This window comes from Scophthalmus maximus, chromosome 1, assembly GCF_022379125.1.
Source record: "Scophthalmus maximus strain ysfricsl-2021 chromosome 1, ASM2237912v1, whole genome shotgun sequence".
Classification (NCBI taxonomy): domain Eukaryota; kingdom Metazoa; phylum Chordata; class Actinopteri; order Pleuronectiformes; family Scophthalmidae; genus Scophthalmus; species Scophthalmus maximus.
Genome location: NC_061515.1, coordinates 23983199 through 24006768, shown reverse-complemented (window position 1 = coordinate 24006768; position 23570 = coordinate 23983199). Strand labels below are relative to the sequence as shown.

General features: G+C 44.0%; 1 protein-coding gene across 1 annotated transcript; it reads right to left on the bottom strand.

Moving 5' to 3' along the window:
- Positions 1-270: 270 nt before the first annotated feature.
- On the bottom strand, positions 271-22890 carry nalf1a (NALCN channel auxiliary factor 1a). Its single transcript, XM_035622068.2, has 3 exons — positions 21658-22890; positions 7097-7268; positions 271-946 (listed from the first exon to the last, which is right to left on the bottom strand). Exons 1-3 carry the CDS (start codon positions 22363-22365, stop codon positions 648-650), a joined length of 1179 nt encoding a protein of 392 aa, XP_035477961.2. The 5' UTR covers positions 22366-22890; the 3' UTR covers positions 271-647.
- Between the last annotated feature and the right edge of the window lie 680 nt (positions 22891-23570).

The window sequence follows — 23570 nt, the reverse complement described above, 5'->3', positions numbered from 1 at the left end:
CAAGAGGATGCCTCTTAGATGATGGAGAGTAGGAAGTCTTTTCTTAGCTATAATAGAAAAGACAAGTGTGTCAAAATATTCTGGCACCTACAAAAATAATGCAGTTCAAATCTAAAGGGTAATGATGAGGGCATACTTCATCAATGACATCCATTTTTCCCCTTTGCGCACACACACACACACACACACACACACACACACACACACACACACACACACACACACACACACACACACACACACACACACACACACACACACACACACACACACACACACACACACACACACACACACACAAAACAGAGGGAGAGGGTGGAGGGAAGGGAAGGTGGAGGGAAGGGGGGGAAATATGATAGAAAACATTTGGAATGGAATAAAAAAAACAATGAGCAGGTTTCAAGTGACAAGAGGTCAGTTCTTTAGGGGAATGGTTATCAAACGTCTTGATTCGTCTATGTCCAATACCAGCGCCCTTATCTCGAGTTGAAACCCTCCCATTTCCTGCGGTTGATGACTAATCTGTTGCAAATTGTAGAGGCTGTTCCAGCGCGTCTCACCAGAAGAGTCCCTGGCAGCCATGGCCTTGTAAAAACCATAATCCTCTCGGCCGACGTCGCTCCTGTACCTTGATCCAACCCCGCGCTTCACTCCTCATTAGAAGCACTCTCCTCCGGGGAGAAAAAGGCAGCCATGCCGACCAGTGTGGAATTATGGGAGACTGAAATGAAGATGACAGTATGTAGGAGGACCAGGGCCAGAAGGCAGATCTTCAGCCGCCCGCTGCACAGTCTCTGGGTGGCAGCGGAGGTGACCGAGTCCCCCTCGGGCTGGCAGGAAGAAGCAGTCCTTTTTAATGTCCCGCCTGAAGGGTTGTCCATTTTGGAGTCCCGTCGAACATCACAGCAGTCCGCCTCACTGTCTGATGGATGATCTCCCAAGAGTCCTGGGAAACAGATGACATAGGTTGAAAATGCTGAATGTTCCAAGTTTTATGAACATCAGTTTTTGCGAAGACTCTTAATGTTTAACAAGGAATTATTATTATTAAGGCCCTGAGCACCGACCAGTGCGAGGAATCCTATTGTTCTGTATCATGAATTAATAAGTCTCTTGCAACCTATTGTTTTTGGCGAGATTATTATTATTATTATTATTATTATTATTATGTTATGTCCCTAGGAACAGTCCCTAGTACCGAATGTGTGAGAGACTTATTGTTTTTGTAGAGGTAAATAGGGCCCGAGCACCAACTGGTGCAGGTGTCATGCTGGCCAAGGGGTTTGGCATCCAAAACGCAGACACAGAAAAAGACACATGGATTAGGTGCAACAATCACAATGTTTATTTACAATGAACAGTGCACTGTGTATGTACAAATTACAGTGAACAAACTAAAAGACCCAACACCTAACAACCATAAGTGCAGGGGAGGGGAGGGGGGAACTAAGTCCTGTATGGGGGGGGGGGGGGTCCAGGGAAGCAGGTCAGTGTGAATGAGACTGAAGAAATGCAGGAGGCTCAGTGCGGCCGAGGGAGCTGGCGGAGCGCAACTGAGCAGAGGAGGTAAGTAGGTGATCCTGTGACAAAGGACGACAGGCAGGATTAGTGGATGAGCGGGCAGGCATATACATAAAAACATGGTCTTCAAAGGAAGGCGGTTCAACACAAAAAGGTTTGGCCCGAAGCACCACACCACGAGGCCAGCTGACGTTCCGGCGAGGAGGCGGTGATCAGACCGGAGGTTGCACACGCCAGCAAGGGAGTAGTTGATTGTGAGCGATGACGATCGGGTACAAGGAGTGATTTATGGGAGGAGCAAGAACTGGCGTTCCTGCCCAATCAGCGGCACACACTCAAGGGGGAGAAAGCCGGGCAGGGGACAGGCAACACACACATTCCCTCCAACAGGTAACGAGGGGAGCAGTAAATCAGAGCCAGAGATCCACAATCCCAAATGCGAGGACCCTACTGTTTTTCACCAAATTATTATTATTAGGGCCCGAGCACCGACCACAGATGACATCCGGACAAGGACCACTTCAGCTGTGTCTATGTCTTTAGGCAGGTGGAGCAGGCAGAGCAGGATCACTCTCAACTCCCTTAGTATATGCTTTTTAACTTTTTAAGACCGCTTACCAACCTGAAACCAGTCAACTTTATACGTGTGGAAGAATAGATGCAAACAATGCTGAGTTGAGTTGAGTCAGCAAACAAATCAAGCCATGGGAAACTTTGTCTACTTTGGAAACACGCTCTTGCTGTGACATTCATTTATCCCTCTCTGAACAATAACCTACAAAGCCAACTCAACCTCAAATAAGTAATGCTGGAGATATGCATATGACCGCTTCACACAAAAACCAGAAAATGGACCCAACATCTCAGTGGATGTACCATCATGTACCACGACTGTTTCGCAGGTACGCACTTGGAGTTATGGCAAGTTACTGTTCAACAAAATAACTTTCCTTCCCATCGCCTTTGCACATTTGGGAGTGTGCTTGTGCTGGTGCTGGTGCGGTGGTTGTAGCAGCTATGATGTCAGGGGCTTTCCAGACTGGGATTGACGGATGCGTACATCACACAAGATTATCAGGCAGAAGGGGATCAAGGATTCAATTTGTGGTTCAAGTCTCTGAACTTTGTCTTGAAAATCCGGAAGCAAAGCAAAGACTTGACATCCATGTGACACCCCACTCTGATGCTGTGTGTGTACATTTAAAAAAAGCAAACCAAAGGTCATTACAGATATTGAGGCAGGGTAAAGTCAAGCTGTTCATGGAGTAGGGAGGAGGCAGTGATTCATTTACACAGCCATTAACAAGTCTGTCCGTAACTGATCATTAGACGCACCTATAATGGAGGGGAAAAAGCTTAATTGATAAGATTTCGTTTTTTCTCTGATATTAGATTTTGGTATTGGATGAATTGTCTTACTGACCAATCTATAACTGAGAATTTCTCTTCTTAGCCCCTGTGTGACCTTACCCCCGTCTGCAACAGAATTTGTTGGCTCAATGAGGCGGGGAAACCCGATGGAGAAGGTTGGAGGGCCGTCGGTGGGAAACCCTGTGTCTGGAACAGACGTCACAATACGCCACAGACTCCGGGGCACAAAACGTTGCCTGAAGAAGAAGACTGTTTGGCCCACTTCTGTGTGGCAGCTTAGCTTGGATGGGCGTCCACACAGCTGCACTCCAGGATGAGAGGGGGGCTATAGCATAAAGAGGCGACCCAGTGGGCAGCCAGCATGGCTCTGCACCCCCTCCAGTGCTCGCTGGGCCTCACTTTCCACCAGCCAGGTCACACCGCTCTGACCACATAAGAGGCAGGCAGGATGGGCGTCGGGTCTCTCCAAGTGTCCTCAGTTTCAAACTGCTTTAAGAGGTTTTTTTTCCGGTTGAAGCGTTTCTGGAGCTAGGGCAATAGGAGAGGGTAAATTGAATCATGTGAAGAATAGTGCCCACCTGGCTTGCCGGGAGTCGAGATGCTTGGCAGTCTGAATGTATTCAAAATCTTTTTTATGGTCTGTCCTCATCACAAATGGCTATTCAGTCCCCTCTAGCCAGTGGATCCGCTCCCACAGCGCCAATTTCATGGCCATCAGCTCCTGGTTCCCCACATGGTAATTTCTCCCCACCGGTGACAGCCTCCTGGAAAGATAAGCACAGGGGTGTACCTTATGATTTGACGGGGAGCGTGAGACGGGACCACCCTTACCACCCACATCCGAGGCATCGACTACAAACTTGGCGCTTGGCACGTTGTGGATGGGGGCCAAGGAGAAACGGGGTCTTCGGGCTCTGGAAGGGGTCTTCTCTCTGTGGGTTCCACTGTACCAGGAGATGTAGGGAGCATGCAGGACTGCCGCCATGGCAGTCTAATTAGTGATGAAATGCCTGGAGAAAACCCTAAGAATCTTTTGATTTTTTTTTCCGGTCAGTGGGAACCGGCCAATTCAACACAGCACTTGGGAGCTAAGGCAATGGATCAGCTTCCCATGGTGCCGGGGAGTGGAGCACAACATATGCCTCTCTGCTGTGCCATGGCTATGACTCAGTATACAGGGAGAAAAGAAGCTGTTTGTTGCACATCCAGTCACCAGTCCACCAAGCTCCTGAATTTCAACACTCTCGCTGGACTCATCTCTGGTGGGGATGAGTCCACCAGGGCTGGAGATTGACCATCTGGCAACCTGGTGCAAGCAGAACCACTTTGAGCTCAATGCTCTACAGACAGTACAGATGGTTGTGGACTTCAGTAAAAAAAAATCTCCCCCTTCACCCTGTGTGACTCCCCAGTCAACACCGTGGCTCGCGCTTGCAGGGCACCATCATCCCCCCAGGACATCAAGAACATCAGCTTCAAGAACATGGAAAAGCGCAGCAGAGGATGAACTTCCTGCAGCAGCTCGAAAAATTCAACCTGCCAGAGACAATGATGATGCACTTCTACACTGCCATCATTGAGTCCATCCTTATCTCCACCATCACCCAGATGGTACACTGGTGCCACTGCAGCACACCATTCACTGGGCCGAGAAGGTGGTCGGCGGCAAGCTGGGACCCTGAGGCCTGCAGGTAAAATTGCAGCTGACCCCTCACCCCGGAATCAAACTGTTTGAGACACTGCCTTAGAACCTCAAGCCATACAAAAAACTGTTTCACTTGTCATTCCCCCATCTCTGCACATCCAACCACATGGATTATTGCCCAATTTTTCCTGCACAACCAGTAGCTTGTACATGTTCTCCTACAACGTTAATTGGAGAATAATGATTGTTATTTCATCAACAATTACCTGGACATCTTTCCGCTCTGTGGATGGATCAAACCAAACAGACCTCATTGCGTAGATCTGATCACGATGTGGAGGACCGGACCCAGTGAACTCAAATTAAAGTCCACGACCACACGGTAGTAACATAACACTTCATCAGATTATGCCTCTGGCACCCTTAAGCTTATTTCTAGACCAAAACATATCAGGGTTTTAACAAAACAATTACCAAAACTCTTGTTAAGTACATTAAAGGTTAATGAGCTACGACAAGATAAGATTTACCTTTTTTTTATCCCTCGTAGGGGAAATTCAAAATTGACACAGCAGCAAATAAGTGTGGCAGCACAGGGGAAATGTGATGACATGAAGTAGAATAGAAACAGAATCTAGGTATATAAAATAAAATATAAATTTGCTATGCAATAACAATAAAAAACACTTTATACAATAATGTGCATAATAAAATAAAGATTTAATTATTGTAATGATTGAGATTTGGAATGGATCGAGTCTTAGACTGTGGGTGCTGTGGCAGTGCAGTCTGATGGCTGAGGGCACAAAGGAACCACCCAAGCTCTTGGAGGCTCGTGGCTGGTTGAGTCTGTGGCTCAACATGCTCCTGAGTTGCCTCAGTTCAGCCCAGAGGCGATGAGAGGGACTGTCCGTGATTGCTTGCAGCTTTCCTCTCATCCTCTTCTCTGTCAACACAATGGCAGGCAAAACATGTATTTGGCTAAACAGGTCATAAACAGCTTTTCAAAAAGGCCCTGTCCAGCCACAGTTCACCAGGAGTTTGAATTTATTCAACCCTATTAGACCTCTTCTCAGGACTGTGTGGGCACGTAAACGTCGTGTTTAGATTGACATCTCCCCGACTCTCCTATTTGTTTTGATGCACCTGTAAGGGCAAAAACGAAAATGATTCGGGTGGCAATGTCATGATTCTGCTCCCACGGACACTTGAACTTTTCTGTTCCTGTTCCCAGCCCGTTATTTACCAGCCTGTGATGATTCCGGCCTGTTTTGTTCCTGTTTTTACCGCCGTGGTTCTGTTTGTCATCTTGGTTTCCGTCTTTGAGCTTTTACCGTTGGTTCCTTTTTGCCTGAGTTGGAGTGTTGAATTACCTAGAGTTTGGATTGTGTTTATTTTCTTTAATTAAAAATGTTTAGTTTTTTTACTGCACTCTTCATTTGGGTCCTGTTCCTTTGTCTCTCGTAACAGGGAGGGGCATGCCCTGTATTTTGTTTGAGCCTTTCCCTGGACTTAGAGTAAAATCCGTCCTATAAACAATTTTACTGTGATGTAAAAAATGAAAACCTTAAAGAGCTGTTGTCCTCTGTGTATAATAAAGTTCAATTTAGGACACATTGTGCACAATCAACTCAATTATTTCATCCAATAGCACACACAAGTCATTGCCTCGGTGTAGGTTGGAAAAGAAGAGCACCTCGACACTCCGCAACGCTGCTGAGAAAATGTTTAAAGTTAAATTGTTTGGGAGGATCATGCAGTACTGTGCATGTTGGAAGAGGAGCAATGCACATTGAAACATCGTCCCACAGGTGAGGCACAGGGTGGAGGGAGAATCGTGGTCTCCTTTGCTGCCTCTGGAGCCTTGACAGCTCAACATCATTGAGGAGAAAATGATCAATTGACCGATCAAAACAGATAATCACGTCATTCCAAAGAGTTAACTTACTTTTTGTTGCCACAGTATAAATAAGGGTTGAGTAAAAAAGGACAGCATTGTTGACATTGCCCTTTCTGACCACCACTAATACATTTTCATACAACCCCTTGGCTCGTTGATACCATGTCCGCCCAGTATCAACAAGAACTGTGGTCTTCTTAGTCAAAAAAACACAACAAACAGCTGTGTGAGTCTTTAAACTGACACTGCAATGTTTTTCATCTCTTCCTGATAACGTGTGTCTTGGCATACAGCCGAAGTCTGGTCCTCTACTTATTGTGCAAACTGCAGTAAATATTGAGAGATTTCATATTCAGCCCACCAATGCATTGTTAAACTATCCTTGCGCGAGCTTGGCTGTGCTCAAACTCACCACTAGATGTCACCAGAAAGGCTTTTAGAACAGCCTCTGTTTTCCTGGAGGAATAATAATGATAATAAATTTCATTTATAGAGCACTTGTCATTGCTAAAGGTATTTATAATAACATCCAGTCAGTGCGGAGACACACATGAAGAATGAATTAACACCGAGCACCCTTTTTATAAAATACTGATCGCGAACAGCAGTTACACTGAGAGGCTTCCTCTGAAGTGAATGAAAGAAGTATTGGCATTAACCTGTGCAAATGAAGCTGGGGCTGCCGCCATGGATCAGGTCGTCATTATCCGGCAGAATGAACGGACAGCTCTGCTGGACCTCCAGGCAGTACTGCTGGCACGGTACCTTCTTCTGACAGGACTGCTGGGTGGTTGGGAAATACTGAGCACACAGCCAGGGCTTATACGCCGTCTGAGGGGGAAGAGAGGAGAAGATGATTGAAATATATATTTTGGGTTCATGATCCAGTTGAGGTTTGGTGAAAGTTATTTGGCTCTACTGGGCCTTGGACTCACCTTTGTTAAAAGAGGAGAAACATAAATATCTGTTGGGTTGATATTTAACGTCACCACCACAAAACCTTGTCCCTCAAAGTCATTAACTATACTTAAAACACAGCATCAGGCACAAATTCTTTTCTGAAATAGACACGGCACAAAGTTCAGATATTAGATATTCAGATATTGGGCTTTTTTTTTATCTACTAGAGGCCTAACTAATATCTTCAAATTGCTTGTTTTGTCTAAATGACAGGCCAAAATAAATCACATTTTATTTGCTAGCATAGAAGAAAAGGTAAGGCACCACATCTTCATTGTTGCTTTATTGTTAGAAAAAAACTTAAACGATTGAATAATAAATTGTCAGAATTATGGGTGATAATTATCTGTCAATCAATTAATCTTTTCATTGACTTTTAGATTTAGGACAGACCTTGACAAATATGGAGTGGTTTGTCTAAACTACTCCCTAATTGCATTGTTTAATTTAGTTTGGTATGTTTGTCCAATCATAACAGTGGCACCAAATATCCTCACCGTCTTCAAAAGCCTTCGACCTCCTCCACATTGAATTTGCAGTGTTTCGCTGAGAGACAGGGTGCGGTACAAATGCATAGACTTAGATGCAGAAGGACACAGATGGTGACATGCAATAGCCGAAAGCCTTGGTGCTTGGAAAGCTTAGTAAAACAAAATGAACCAAGAGGCAAACCACAGTCTGGAATCGTTCTCATCTTAGCCTTTTTCTTGTTGTGGTTTTTACTTTTTTTTTGTTCCGTTTAGAACCCTAACCTGCTGCCAAAATCTCTAACCTGGTGGGATTAAAGGTCAGCGGAACATCTGGCGAGTCCGTGTGACTTTTGCTACAAAAGCTGGCCTGTTTGTAAAAGAGAAAGGTGAGTCAGTAAGTAGTATTGTAGCATTAAAAAGGGGCAACAAGTGAATCAAAACGCCAACTGCCGGTGCCACAACAGTACAATACATGAGCACTTCATGAGTTCACTGTGTTCCTATGCTAAAAATTAAACCTAGACTAACACCTATTTAAGCCAATGTTTAAGGGTTAATATTTGATTTTTTTTTTTGCAAATATTTTTGCATTTAGGCATGTGCAATAAAAGCCACACACAGAAATGTGATCACAATCACAAATCCCAAGGGGGGGAGATGTCACAGTAGAAAGAATGCTGCACACACAGTTAATTATCCCTTGTCTTTTTAACCACAGGGGGTAACATCTGTGGCTTGAAGAAGAGATAGTTAACTGTCATGGTGGGGTGTTTTTTTTGTGTGTGTTTCATGGATGGTTGGTTAAATCACAAGCAGCACCTCCACGAGGCTAAGAAGGTAAACCTTCTGCTTCTCTCCCCAAACTCATTTGTATATGCATTTTTTTCATAAATGCTGAGAAGTCACACAGGCGTCTGATTTATTTCCCATTTAGACAGAAAAAGATAACGATCACTGGCAATTACAAAAATTGTAATAATCTGATCATAGTCATGATGACGAGAATCGTAAAGGATGAGATCAACATGGACCCGAGCGCTCAGTGAAGTAATCACCAATTACTTCATGTTGACGGTATGTGTGTGGTATACAGTGCTGTATATCTTATTGTATGGCTTAAATCCTCCCACACGTTTTCCGAGAAAAATGAACTCATCCTTCAAAAACAATTTGATGTTCTTGGGGATTCTATGCCACTTCTGTCTCCACTTAAATTCAGGCTTTGCTGTGGATGTTCTGTTAGGATAAACATGTTGATTAAAACTATACTGGCTACACCTATTTGTATGATTTATGGTAATTTAGATCAATCACAGATCAATTCCCAGAACCCTCTGTTTTCAGCATAAGTTTTCTCCCCATAGAGGGGCTTCTACAGCTGAATGTGCAGAGGAGACAGAAGCTCAAGGCCAAGATAAAATCCCTCCAATCATCGATTACAACGTTTATTTATGGCGTTTTGGGCAAGACAGCTTCCTCTCTGCGCGAATGGATGCTCTTCAATTTCTGATGATTTAGCATAAATTCTTGCCAGCAATAAAATAATCCGTCTGGGGCTGCTATGGCGATCAAAAGGGAACCAAAACAATACGACCTCAGTCAGACTGGGGAATCTGGGTCCTCCTGAAGATGCATGCCGGCAGTTGCCAAGGTAACGGCTTTTCGTTAGCGCTCAATGGGCACTGCCCCACTCTCTGTTGCTTCTCTGTGTGCGCACATTTGAGTACGCATCCAGGTCTCTGTGTGTGTGTGTGTGTGTGTGTGTGTGTGTGTGTGTGTGTGTGTGTGTGTGTGTGTGTGTGTGTGTGTCTGTGTGTGTGTGTGTGTGTGTGTGTGTATGTGTGTGTGTGTGTGTGTGTGTGTGTGTGTGTGTGTGTGTGTGTGTGTGCCCACGTGCGCGCGCATCAGCGTGAAAAGGGAAGCGTATGAGAGCAAATCGAGTTAGTCAGGAAGCAAGCCTGGAGTCTGATTTGATCAGTCCAATGTGTGATCAGTGTGAAAAGGAACCTGGCACTCAAAGAGCCTCAGCCTCCACGCGGCAGCTTGGTCCACTTGTAGACTGCCGAAGCCCGGGGACGCAGACAGGAAAGACAACAAGCTGCTTCCACCAGGGCCAATCTCAGCCCCAGCCTCGTACGCACAGTGTTTCGGCCCCTTTTAGGTGTTACATCTGTCCTACACTTGAAATCTTCAGCTTTTCAAAGATGAAATCAAGGAGAAAGTGGTCCTGACTTTGTAGACACTTACACACTGATCATGTATTGATTGAAAATATGCCTGTAAGACGTGTTCTCCCAGTGATTACATTTAAATCTTTCGAGGCAAATAAATACATTTGAAAATTAAGATTCATACACTTGACATCGTGGAGGAAGGTGTCAGCGACACTGGCTTCTGAATTTCACTGCAGAGCAGCTGTGGCTCAGAAGATAGAGAGGGTCGGTCGTCCGCCGTTAGAAAAAGTGCCGCGTGTGCAAGCGCTGTACTAATATGTGTGTGAATGGGTGAATGTGACTTGTACTTAAGTGGTTAAAGTTGTCCATTAGATTAGAAAAGTGCTATATAAATACAGGCCTTTTTCAATACAATTATATATGAAGCAGACTGCAGAACAAGTTCTGGGTCTTACTCACACTCAAACACCTGCCAGAACATACTGTTCATCACTTGCGATGATCCCCTTGTCTGTGGTTGCACTCGTGTCAGAGGTTTCTCTGAAACACAAACCACTGAAGAACAATGTTTAGGAAAGGAAAACAAAGGTCACAAAGGTTAACAGAGGCCTTGGTCAGTGATCCATCAATTGTATTGACAGGCTTCCAGAAACCATGAACCTTTAACTGGAAATGCCCTGAAGAGTACATGGCACTATGGAGCTTGAGGTGAGACCTTCATGATCCAGGAGATTTTTTAGGATCTCTGTCTTCTACGACAGCTCCTGATGCCTGCGTGGACGTGGAGGATTGGATCAACCGGATCAGCACATGAATGATGTAGATTGCATGCTTTCCCCCTGAACTATGTTTTGAAGATTATTTCTGAGAAAACACGATCATGAATGTGTATGCCGGGATTTGTTTTCAGCCTGGTTCAGCCTGATTTACATAACAGCCCTAAGAGCTGGCTTGGAAAATCTAAGGGGGTTGACCTAACCCTATCTGCTGAGGGAAGCAAACCCAATTCAGACTGGAAATGAGGTTGTTTCTCAGGTTTCTCAGTAGACTGATCACAGGATCACTGTTGGCTCGGCACCACCTCTACAGCTCTCTTTTCCAAAGGGTTTAAAGAATTCATTTTCATCTGGATCTGAGCTAAGGGACAGGGAGGCTGCTGAATAGGTCAGTGAGGCTCTGCTTTTCCTATAAATGTCAAGCCTGCTGACTCGAGGAGGCTCTAAACCCAGCACATATCGACTGAGACCATCCCCCCAAAGATGTAGATCCATGACAAACACAGCCAGGTAGATGCTCAGTGGGGTTTGACGCTTTGACACACAAGAACCAGAACTGCTCATGCTTTACATTTTCCCAAGAGAGCAATGCCATTATCTTATCTATTCATCATCAACTCAGTAATGCGTCCTAAAGTCTATAGGCTCTTATTCAGGACTGGAACATGTACATGTCTTGCTATTTTAAAGGAACAGTTTGACATTTTGAAAAATACGACTCCTTGAGTAAGAGGAAAAGACTGATACCACTAGGAAGCAGGGAGAAACAACTTGCTTGGCTCTATCCAAAGTTTTAAAGAATATGCCCCAGAGAGAAACATTTTTAGGACATCACTTCCCGAAATATAATCTTAGAAAGTCTGTGAAAATGTGAAAGGTCAACGTGTGAATGACACAGAAAGGTCAGTGCGTGACGGATACAAATACAGATAGTGGCACAGTACAGATAACTGTGGTACAACACAGGTGAGGATGCTTACGTAACAATATCGGTGTTACAATTCACCTCGGTGACTGCCTAAGAAAGGTCTATACAGGTAAAGGTAGAGTATTGTAATGTAATGTAAATGTAAAGGCTAAAATCTAAAAACCAATAGTTTGTATAGATTTCTTTCGATTTGGATTTCACACAAAACTACATGTAAAAAATGGGATAGAATCATCATAGAATCAAAATAGAATAGAATAGTATCATCAACTTTAAGTGGTGGTATTGGCAAATAAATGTATGTTGTTATTTGCTGCTATGCAAATAAAAATTGAATTGAATTGAAAAAAATTGAAATGAATTGAAAAGACAAAATTTGAAAATTTGAGAGACAGTGTGGCTTTGAGCTAAAAGTTAACATGGCACATGACCACAGTGATTATGCCATTTTAGTTTATTAATAATAATAAGAAGAAGAAGACTCCATTTCATTTATAGAGCACTTTTCATACTACTACAGAGTAAAAAGAAGATAAGAAAAGAAAAAAAAGTTTAAAAAGAAAAAACATCGGAAAAAGAAAAAGTACAAAATTTACTTTTAGTATGTTGGATGGTTAATGGAATGGACTGCACTTATATAGTGCTTTCTAGTCTTTTAAATGCTTAAGTCACCTTCACATATTCATACAGCGCAACTCTATAACATACTTTTTTCTGACCAGGGCTAGGAATAGCAGAATAATACATTTTTGGAGGAGTCTACAACGTTGTGAGATAGAGCATAACTTGGCATTTTGAGTCACATCTTAAAACTATAGAAATATGTATGTCAGATGGAGATGGAAATGCAAGTTTAGGGTGAAACATCACATGGGTGAAGCTGGATAGAGAAGGTCTAGGTTTGATTACTGTTCAAGGCATGGTTATGAAAGGCACTGCCCTTAATGCTACCTGCCCACCTCTGATACGATTCAAAAATCGATGTTTGTAAGCTGCTCCCTCCCTCAGTCTCTGACGCTCTCCTTTGGCCGCTCAACCGTGAGTGATCGTCACTCAAGGTTGTGTTCCTTTTGGCTGCGAAATCTGACAGAAGAGTGGGAGAGTTACTGGCCTTGTCGCTACGCGAGAACTGCTGTTGTTCCCTGCATCATGGAGGAGGCGTTATCCTGCATCCGAAACCTGTATTCCTGGTTCTCAAACTGTGGTACGCGAACCACTTTTGGTACGTGAGCTCCCTCTATTGGTACGCAGGAGGAAGCACCGAAATGAATTACATTTTTAAATGTAATAATAATTAATTAAAAACAGGCCTAATACAATCAAATATTCGAATGAAAATACTTTTAGAAAAATGGGTCACTGAAACGTCATTTAACAATGGGTTTTGCCTTTCCTAAAAGTCCGTTGTTTAGATATCGGCCTGCTAACATGACGGCCATGAACGTTACGCGCACACCCTGTGCTCCCTAAGAAAAAAAAGCTTAACTGTGATGGCGGAGATAGCCAACAGCCAGATGAGAATGAGCTTGTTCATTGCTCCACTGCCTGCGCATGCGTGTTGTCACGTCTCCTGGAATTCAAACGATGACGGGCAACGAAATAATATCACACATATTATCTTTGATTTTACACTTTTTAAGCATTTAAATGCAGCATTTCATTTGGTTACGGTTAAGGTTAGGGTAACGGTCCGGTGTCATTGTACACTACATTTAACATCAAACGGCAACGTCTTTCCCACCTATCAAAACGACAGAACTACTTTAAAAAGGTCACTACATCCACCGCTCTTCTATCGCTTTTCTGCCACATTTTAATATCTGCTGATGTCAGAGAGGGAAAACTCTGGAGCAGAAGGTGCCACGAATGCGGCTTTTACGCTGGTTGCCAACCGCCATTAAAAACGAGAAAGAGTGAACAACCAATCATTTTTCTTACAGGTTGAGCGCGTGTTAAAAAACTGAAAGTTAACATTGGCGAACGATTGGGGCTCAAATGGCAAACTGGTTCAGATGTTTTCAGAACCTAGGCAGCCCAAAAGCAAACTGACCTGCTGTGACAGTTTGGCCTTTCTGCATTGTTAGCCACCCCTAATAACAGAATACATGTTCAAAAGCAATAAGAAGTGTCATTTTCATAACATGTTTCCTTTAACATCTCCTGTTGTAACAGCTAGACACTGTTGAAGAGATGGGGAAAAAGGCTCTCTCAGTTACATTGATTGCTGCTCCTCAAATATCAGCAGAGAAACTTGAGTTCCCAATGGGCAGATCAGATGTGGGGATTTGGAGGGACGGCGGGTGTGCAGATGGCTGTGACATCCATCTCTTCTCTAGTCAACCAAATTCAAGTAGATCTCTGCTGACAATAGAACCCTATCACAGTACAACAACATGTCCAATGGCAATGTTGATATTCCAGCTTTCTACAATGTTTGTACATGGCAACTACAATATTGCTACGGTTAGGTTAAGACTTGATACACTAAAACAATCTTTGACGCTTGATTATTATCAAGTGGGTTGCCATCTGATCTGGGACGCACTGTGACCACATTCAACACAAGTGTACATGCAATACCACTGTCAAGTATATGGGCATAAAAAAGTTTAGATCTCAATGTGTACATGAGAGACACATTAATACCAGGGGTAATTGTGATCAGAAACTAACGTTTGGGCTTAACAACACCAGATTTCTTGTAGTACATGCAGCTAAAAACTTATTTCAAAGAGTTAATTATACAGAAAGTTGCACTTACATGTAGCTCCAATCACAATATGGACAACAAAATTGAAAGTTGCAGTTTCTTGTCAGCATACCGCTTCAAAATTAAATAAACTGTGGTCTCTCCCTCCTTGACATTGGCTTGGAGAATATTAAATCACAGTGGGAAGTGGGTTTAGGCGTACATCTGTCTGTATAAACTCTGGATTCAATTTTGCAACCTACGAAAAATTGTAAATGGACTGTATTTGTACAGCACTTTTCTAGTCTCATCAACCATCCGAAGCACTTAACATTACAGGTCACATTCATCCATTCAGACACACGTTCATGTTGTGAAATCAACACATGGGACCTGTTGAACATATGGCTCAGCTGGGACTGGCATACATTACAGAGATGATTAGAAATGTCAGTGCACGCCAAAGCAAGCTATAAATGAGACCCAAAAAATCCCTGAGCAACAAATGAATTCAAAGCTACACTTATATATTATTATATATAATTCTATCTAAAACATTTGGTCCAATATTCATATGTGCCAGCAGTCAATCATTCAGAGTCAGAGAAGGACAGATAGGCCCATGTCTTATGGCCATGGAAATATAAGTTTAAGTGAAATAAAGGACTGCTGTGTTTAGATACCCATTTGTCAGTTGTTGTAATATTTAGTGGTTAAAGGTTCAAGAAGAAATCCAATCATGTAAATATAATCCCTGTTTCATCAACGTTAAACTTCCGAGGCTGACCAGTAACCAGCACTTACACTGCATCCCCAAGCTTTGAGAACCCAATATTCTGTTGAAGGAAAATAAGAGATTAATTATGTTGTGCCACTGGTTTGATGACATTTCTAGTTACTGCTCTTATTTTACCGCCGGCTCATATCAAGAAGAAATAATTCCAGCCCAGGGGAGGAAGGGGGTGTAAATCAGCCCTGTAAAAAGATAATCTGGAAATTCCGAATGAAAAGCTGTTGGTTTTATGTGTACTGTCACCACAGACAGTACACATCATGTTAATTTTGGCGACACATTATCCAAGTGGGATGTTATTTTCTAAGCTTAAAACATTTTTACAATCCTGTAAATCATCAGTTGGCAGTGCAGTCAATTCATACTATCACAACATATATCAGCATATTCCAGAACAGCAGGAGATATCGTCATAAAATTTAACGGTAGAAACGTTAAATGTTTTGGGTTTTTTCTGAGGAATAAATGCTGTCCGGCAAACGGTCCGCTACTATGGATTTCACAAACTTCCGCCGAGTGGCTGATAATTAATTTAGCAGGACAAACGCCGTCCTCAATCATCCTAATGGGCCTCGCGGAGCTTAACAGAGATTCAAACATAACCTTTTACCTATAGTCCGCCGTATGTAAGCAGGCCAGGTTTGAAAAAAAAGCTTTTGAAAAGGGCACATGAAAGAGGGGTACCCTTACTGGAGAATGAGAGGGAGGCTCAGATAATCCCATTAGCACCAAGTGGTGGGGAATTTGCGATTGAGAACGTCTGAAAACAGGATATTTGGGCTATCCGGTCATCTGTTTTCATATCTGACACCACTAGTGATGGCTTCTGAGTTCCCCCCTGAAGCAGGATCAGGAAACCTCCACCCTGCTCCAAAAAAAGCTGCTTTTATACATTAGTTTCACACTAAAATCCAATAATGCACACAGCGATACGTGTTCAGGCTCGTATCTGTCCCTGTAAAAAAGAATCCATTCAAATACATATGCAGACAATAGGACTGTTAGAGTAATTGACGTTATGCGCATAAATAAATGGGAGTTATTAGTCTGACCCCTTTCCACGGGGGAAAAGCATCCCGCTTGCAACGTTTTCATTTTCTGACAATTACGAAGCCGGTGTAACGAATGTTTTTCATAATTAAATTTAGCTTGTTCCATTATTGCCCTAAACCGGAGAACAGCTTGGCACCAAAATGGAATTCATCTCCGGGGAGGATCTTTTTTAAAAGAATGTGTCACTATAACACATCTGTGCAGGTACTGTAGGACTGAGCGGACCTGAGCGGACCTGAGCAGACGGTGTCGCGGTGCTAAATCCACCTTGTATTAGTATTACAGATAAGCAATATATGACCATGTGAAGAACACTTTTATAGACAGAATAACTGAACCACCACTGTCTGAAAATCCACGAATGAAATTTAGATGCCAGAAACAGGTGGATTAACGGGGAACCCAGGATTGGTGGTTTACTATTATTGAAGGACTGTAAGCCTGAGTGTATGCTGATAGTCACAATTTAAAGGTTATATGTAAATGGACTGCATTTATATAGTGCTTTTCTAGTTATATCAACCAGCCAAAGCGCTGTACAGTACAAGTCAAAGTCACATTCACACACTCGCATACAGTGCTGCTACACAATGTGCATTTTCTATCATATTCATACACAGCCAACAGGCGCAAATCCTTTTTTTTAGAGTTACGTGTTTTGCACAGGGACACTACCAACTGGGGGAAGCAGGGTTCTAACCACCGAACCTTCTGGTTCGTGGATGACCCTCTCTACCTCCCGAGACACAGTCGACCCGTATGAGATTCTAGAACACTAATAGAGCAGCTTTTTTATGTAAAGATAATGGCGTCTTGACCAGAAAACAAAGAAACACACTCCCTCGGTGCGTTTCTCTGTTCTCTGTTTTGGTAGCCGGATCTGGCCAATGCATTCATGTTAGTGTATGTGAGACTCATATACACCACATAACCATTGGCCATCAGCGCTTATAAGGCAAAATGATTCCAGCTCCTATGAGCAGTAATATTTCACCCCCATAATCATCTCAATGAATTACAGTACATTACACTCATTACCTATGTATGCACAAGGATACAGAGATAGATGAAGAGGTCACCCTGATTGGATATGATTTAGTTTTGTCACCGCTATAGTACATACTGTCAAATAAGGTGGACAAAAGTAACCAAGGTGCAAAACTTATAGGAATATTGTTATATATATATATATTCATACCTGCTGTATATATGTGTGTTGTGTCATTAAGGCTGTAAAGATGTAAACATGTGGTTCAGTGCATCCTTGACTGGAATGGACACAATTTGATTTTTAATTTAAGATAGTTAAAATGATAGAAAAAAAAATTGTGTTTCCTAAATGGAATTATATCTATAAGCAGAGATGATTAATGTCACCATTGGCTGACAGCGTAAAGGTATGTCAGAGGAATTGCTCCGTGTCGTCTGTAATGGAAATTGCCGCAGAGGTTAAATCAGGCCTATTAATTGGCTAACCATCTTTAACCCCTTGTGCCTGGTGACGTTTCCCTCCCCTCCTCCAGCCCTGCAGTCATCTCGTTTCACCGGATCCGTTCTCCGTTACACACACTCCACTGTGAAAAACAATATGTAAGTGCTGCCGAATGCCCTGCAACAGCTAGTCTTCCCTCTCTCCACCTCCCGCCTCATTAGCATGCAGCGCAGAGATCTGCCCATTCATAAAAAAAAAAAGGAGCTGGCGTGGTGTGGGCCAGGCGTCTCGGAGGGACAGAACCCTCTCCAAGGTCAGCGTTCACAACTGCTGCAGGGAGATTGAAGGGAGAAAAAGCACACGTGAACGCTTCCGTGCGCGACTCCTTTCGCCACCTGGAAAACCTAGAACACCGCAATTCATTGCAACGACCTGCTGATCATTGATGCACAGCTCTGGTGTGAGCCACTGCTGCCTCACAATCACTGCTGGTTTAATGTTTTCAGACAAAGCGCTGAAATACAAAAAACACACCTTTATAGAAAATACACTGGAAAATGATGGATCTGCATGACAATATTGTCCTCACAATATTAAATACATTTTGATCATACAAGTTACAGTCTAGCAAAGGCAGGATTTTTTCAGACCAGTGCTGATTTTTGATATTTGAGGATTTGAAGGCCTGATAATGGTGCACTACGTTGGCCAATATTCGTTCTATAAAAAGCATCACATAATTTGAAGATATTTGTTGAGAGGAAAATGAAAAGAAAAATAGAAATGACAGTGCTGCTGATCATTTACTCGCAAGAGCTTTTAGCTGGTGTAATCGCGAAGGAAAGTTCTCCGTTTAATTTAGCATGTAAGGATATGTATTTATTATTTTTATTCTTAAAAATGTTAGAGAAAAAGTATTCCAATTCAATTCAATTCAATAACGTAATAACAAATTTTTAAAGAAGCCATATAAGAAAGTTTCCCATCTCAGCCCCTTGGGAACATTGGCTTTTTTGTTTACCTGACTCAGGTAGAAATTACACAACTGCACGTTAAAATATGCTTCAGGTTAATAGGCCCCAGTGATAGTCACGCAGTTGCACAGTGAACGTTTGGCAATCGTAGGTAGGAAAAGCTGCCATTTAACGACGCGATTACGGTGCTGAGACCACAGCCCTCTGTTGGAGAACAGCTGTTTCACTGACAACATGCCTTTTGAGAAGCCAAGTTTTGTTTTGGCTCCATCGTTTACTGCGAAACTACAAGTGAGTCTGACATTTCAGTTTACACTAAATGCTAAAAAATACTGCTGCTTTCAAGTAACCATTTTGAATGCATCGGCCCGGCTTCAGATGAATCCTCCACTGGCCATGTCCTCTGCCGGTTTCACCTGAGGCTGGAAGGGACCGAAGCACCACATGGGGACCAAAGGACTAGAGCTGCGACAGTTAATCGATTAGTAATCGACTACTAGATTAATTGCCAACTATTTTCAAAATCAATTCATCGGTTCAAGTAGTTTTTCAAAATTCTCTGATTTCAGCTTCTTGAATGTGAATATTTTCTGGTTTCTTTGCTCCTCTATGACAGTAAACTAAACATTTTTGGTGTGTGGACAAAACAAAACATCATCTTGGTGGTTTTGGCAAGCAAGATGGTCATTTTTCACGATTTTATGACTTCTTGTGGCCCAAACAACGAGAAGGTTAATCGAGAAAATAATCGTTAGATGCAGCCCTTAGAAATGACCCACTCCTGCGCCAACAAACGCTACTCTCCATGTCGAATAACCTCACTTAAAATGTCTCTGGCAAACACTGGCTATAACTAACTCCACCGCTGCCATGTATGCATTTGTTTGATGTGTTCACACTTGCCAGCTCAGCGTGTACACTAGAATAGTGCCATATTTAGAGAGATTGCATATAAATATGTCTCACACAACATGCACTGCTCTCCCCGTCGGGTAGCCATTAACTCAACAAGAGCTTGACATTATCGTTTTGAGTCACACTGCTCTTTCTGTGTAAGCGCTTGCGGACCCGTATGTCCAAGACTTGTGCAAAACCTATAATCAAGTAGTTGATATGGAAAGGCCATTGTTGGAGGAATTAGCAGTTTGATGGAATGACTGTTTTTCCTCAAAATGCCAAGACATTGCCTGAGATATCAATCATGTGCTGCTGCGCTTCAGTTGAGCTGAGGAAAAGGAAAGAATGTCTCCGCACACGGAGGCTTGCGAGCGATGCCCAGCCAAGGCTCCTCATCAACGGGAGCGCCACTATACGATTGCTGATAGTCGATGGAATCGCTGGGTAACTGAATATCAAAACAATTTTTCGCTCGCCTCATCAAGTAATCGGCTGATCATTTCAGCTGACTCTGATTTCAAGAAAAACTATCAGCTATTAAAAAAAACTTTGAAAGCTGATTTCATGCTTAAAGCATAAGATATTTTTGAGCTCAGATGTGTTTATATTAGAGCTGCGACAGTTCGTCGATTAGTAATCGACTACTTCATGAATCGCCAACTATTTTGCTAATCGATTAATCGGTTCAGGTAGTTTTCATGGGGAAAAAAAGGCACGGTTCTCCGATTTCAGCTTCAATTTTCAGCTCAAACGTGAATATTTTCTGGTTTCTTTGCTCCTCTGTGACAGCGAACTAAATATCTTTGGTGTGTGGAACAAAACCCAACATCGTCTTGGAGTTTTGCGGAACGAGATCGACATTTTTCAACATTCTACGGATCAAACAACTAATCAATTGAAAGAGAAAATGATGGACGGATTGATCGATTATGAAAATAATCGGAAATTGCAGCCCTTGTTTGTATAGGTGAGAAAGTGAGGACTACAGCCAGAGGAAGACTATGCCTAAAAAAAGGATCTGCTGACTCTGCCGGGGGACAACAACACTGGATCAGCAATACCACAGAACATAAACACATACACAAAAAGGCATTCGGTCTGAAGATTTTCCAGACTACGCCCCTGCTCATTTGAGGATGTGGGTCTATCTAAAAAGGCATTTGGATTCATATAAATATAGGCAGTTGGCCTGATGATTCGAGGGGCCTGTGCTCGTGTCTCTGACACTGGTTGGATGAATGGATGGATGGATGGGTGGATGGATGGATGGGTGGATGGGTGGATGGATGGGATGCCCATCTGGGATTGGCCGGTGCCTTAGTGAATGGACGCCGAGGAGCGACCATTCAGCACCGCGGACAGCTCCCGTGGATCCTCTCTCCGTGGTGCTGAGCGTAAAGCCTGTGTCTGTGCGCTCCGACACTTTGACCCACTGTGGTCTGTTGTGAGCTGGTTGACGGCGCGGGGGCAACCGAGAACGCGGAATACGCGCGCGCGCCTGGTGATGAGCAAACACCAAAAAAAAAGAAAAAGAAAAAGCCTTCACGCGACATTAAGCAGAAGGAAACCTCTTGACTTAAATGGAACGCTCTTGATGTGGAGTGGTGCCGTAATGGACACCTGGTGGACTGCGAACCCCCCCCACACACACACACCCCGGAGATGTGTGCATATGCCAATATAGTCTCCTTCCGTCTCATTCAAAATGTCATAAACGCCGGGCTATAAAGATTTCCGATGGTTGATCAGGCGGATTATGAGGCTTATCATCTTCAATGTCGAAGAGCTATAAAAAAATAGAAAATAAACATTTTTGTGGCTCTGCACGTTGACAACATACACACGGCGCGGGGGGCCTCCGTCCTCACGCGGAGCACGCGGGGCCTAACCACGATGAGGGGAGATGAATGAACATGAGGCTCAGAGTCTCCTTGAATCTGTCATCCGTCTCCATGGCGACGGGAGGAGGAGGAGGACCAAAAACTGGCACCTACCCGGGGCCAAAATCAACAGATGGCCACACCGCACCCCACCACCACCACCACCCCCCCGCCTCCCCTTTCCGACAGCCTACCTTGCACTGCTCCATGCACGTCCTCACCGAATATGCCCCCGGCTCGTATTTCTGAGCCAGGAGCTCGAAGTCCTCGTACTTCTCCTGGGCGTGCTGGTCGTAGCGCTGGTACGCCTGGACGCACAGGCTGCACCTGGTCGTGTCGCCGTCGCCGAGCACGTCGAGGCTGCAGTTCAAATTGTCCGGACTCTTCGAGCCGTAAAACAAATCCAGCAGCGAGTAGGAGTTACAAAAGGAGAGGTACAAATCGATCATGTTTACAGCCCGCGGTCCCTCGCTGTCCGCGAGGCCCCTGCACAAGTGGTCGGCGTCCGCCAGCGCGAGGCAGTTCTTCGACAAACTGCTCCGGTGGCAAGTTTCGAGGCGCCACATATGTTTGGTGGAGTTTCCTATAAAAATAGCATCTGGGTTTCCTCTGAGGCTGCTGTGTGCTGGGGGGGTCTGGGGTGAGAGGAGGCGCGAGGGCACGAACTTGTCCCGGGTGCGGGCCAGCTTGGCCTCGGCGCAGAACCACAGGTGATCAGAGAGGAGGATGGTGAGGAACAAGAGGGACGCCAAGGACAGTCGCCATCTCTGCGCCCGCTCCGAGTCGGTGAAGGGCTTCTGGTTGTCGCGGGAGGACTCGAGCCAGATTTTGAAGCCGCCGCCGCCGCCGCCGCCGCCGTCGTCGTCGTCTTGCTGCCAACACGTCCCAGCACCCCTGGTCATATTTCGGGAACCGGCCGACTCCACCGTGGGGGCTCCTCCGCTGCCGCAACAGTCATTGACGTGGGGTCCGCTTCGCGCTTCCCTCCCCTCGGTTGGCGGGTGGTGGGCTGTCCCGGCTTGTCTGTGCGATCACCGGTGATTCCCATCAAAAAGGGCGCGGGTCGGACGGGGAATCAGACGCAGGCGACCACGGGCCGCATCCTCCATGGCTAACCGGTGAAGCCGCTGTCCCTCCGCACCGCTCCGCTCCGCTCCTCTCCGCAGCCCTCGACGCTGCGCTCAGAGACACTCGCTCGAAGCGTTTACGTTTTCCCCGGCCTCTGTCGCGCAGGGAAACGGGCGCTAGCCTCTTCCAACATGGCGAAGCCGCTTGCCTTCGTGTGTCGCCGACGGAACCACAGCCTGGAACAGACCTATTTTCTTTTTTCAAGCCCTCGCCGTCCTCATATCGCTGCCGTTGTCAAGTTGCCACCATGTTCTCCGAGAAACGGCGTTCGCAGGAAGCTGCTTTGGGTCAGCGCAAAATAACCACAAACGTTTCCGGTTCTAACATTCAAAATAAAGGTCAAAAATGAATTATTTTTGCATTTAAAAAAAATATATATATATATATATATATATATATATTGTCTCGTCTTTGGCATGTGTCCACTTAAAATGAAACACTATTTATGATAGCTTGTGTCCTTATGTGCATGAACTATGATCAGTTCAAGCAAACATTTGTTCCTGTTCTGATTGTTTTCACGTGAGTGTTTAGCGCCTTCAGGAGTTGAGATGTGTATATTATATGTCTTGAGGGGTCTCAACCTTCAAGTTGTGGGTTTATTCAAGAAGAATCCAGCTTCTTAATTCATCTGAAACACATTTTTGGTGTTTAATTGTCATTTGAAATATTTTTGGGGAAAAAAGACAATAGTATTTAGCCTGCCGGTACTTTTATAAATGAAATGATAATGTTCTATTTTTTAATAGGAAATATAACATAATAAATCAGATTTTTTTTCTCATAAAAATGTGTACATTAAAGCTATACATAGTGTATTGTATTTTGAACGCACATCGCATAATATCCAAAGACAGAACATCTCTATGTCTAAAGCGATGCACTATCTCGGACCATCCCCCGGTGCGGTGGCAGGTCAAGACAGAGTTCACCAGAAATATTGTGAGCAAAAATTTGACATTAGACCGATAATGTTAAG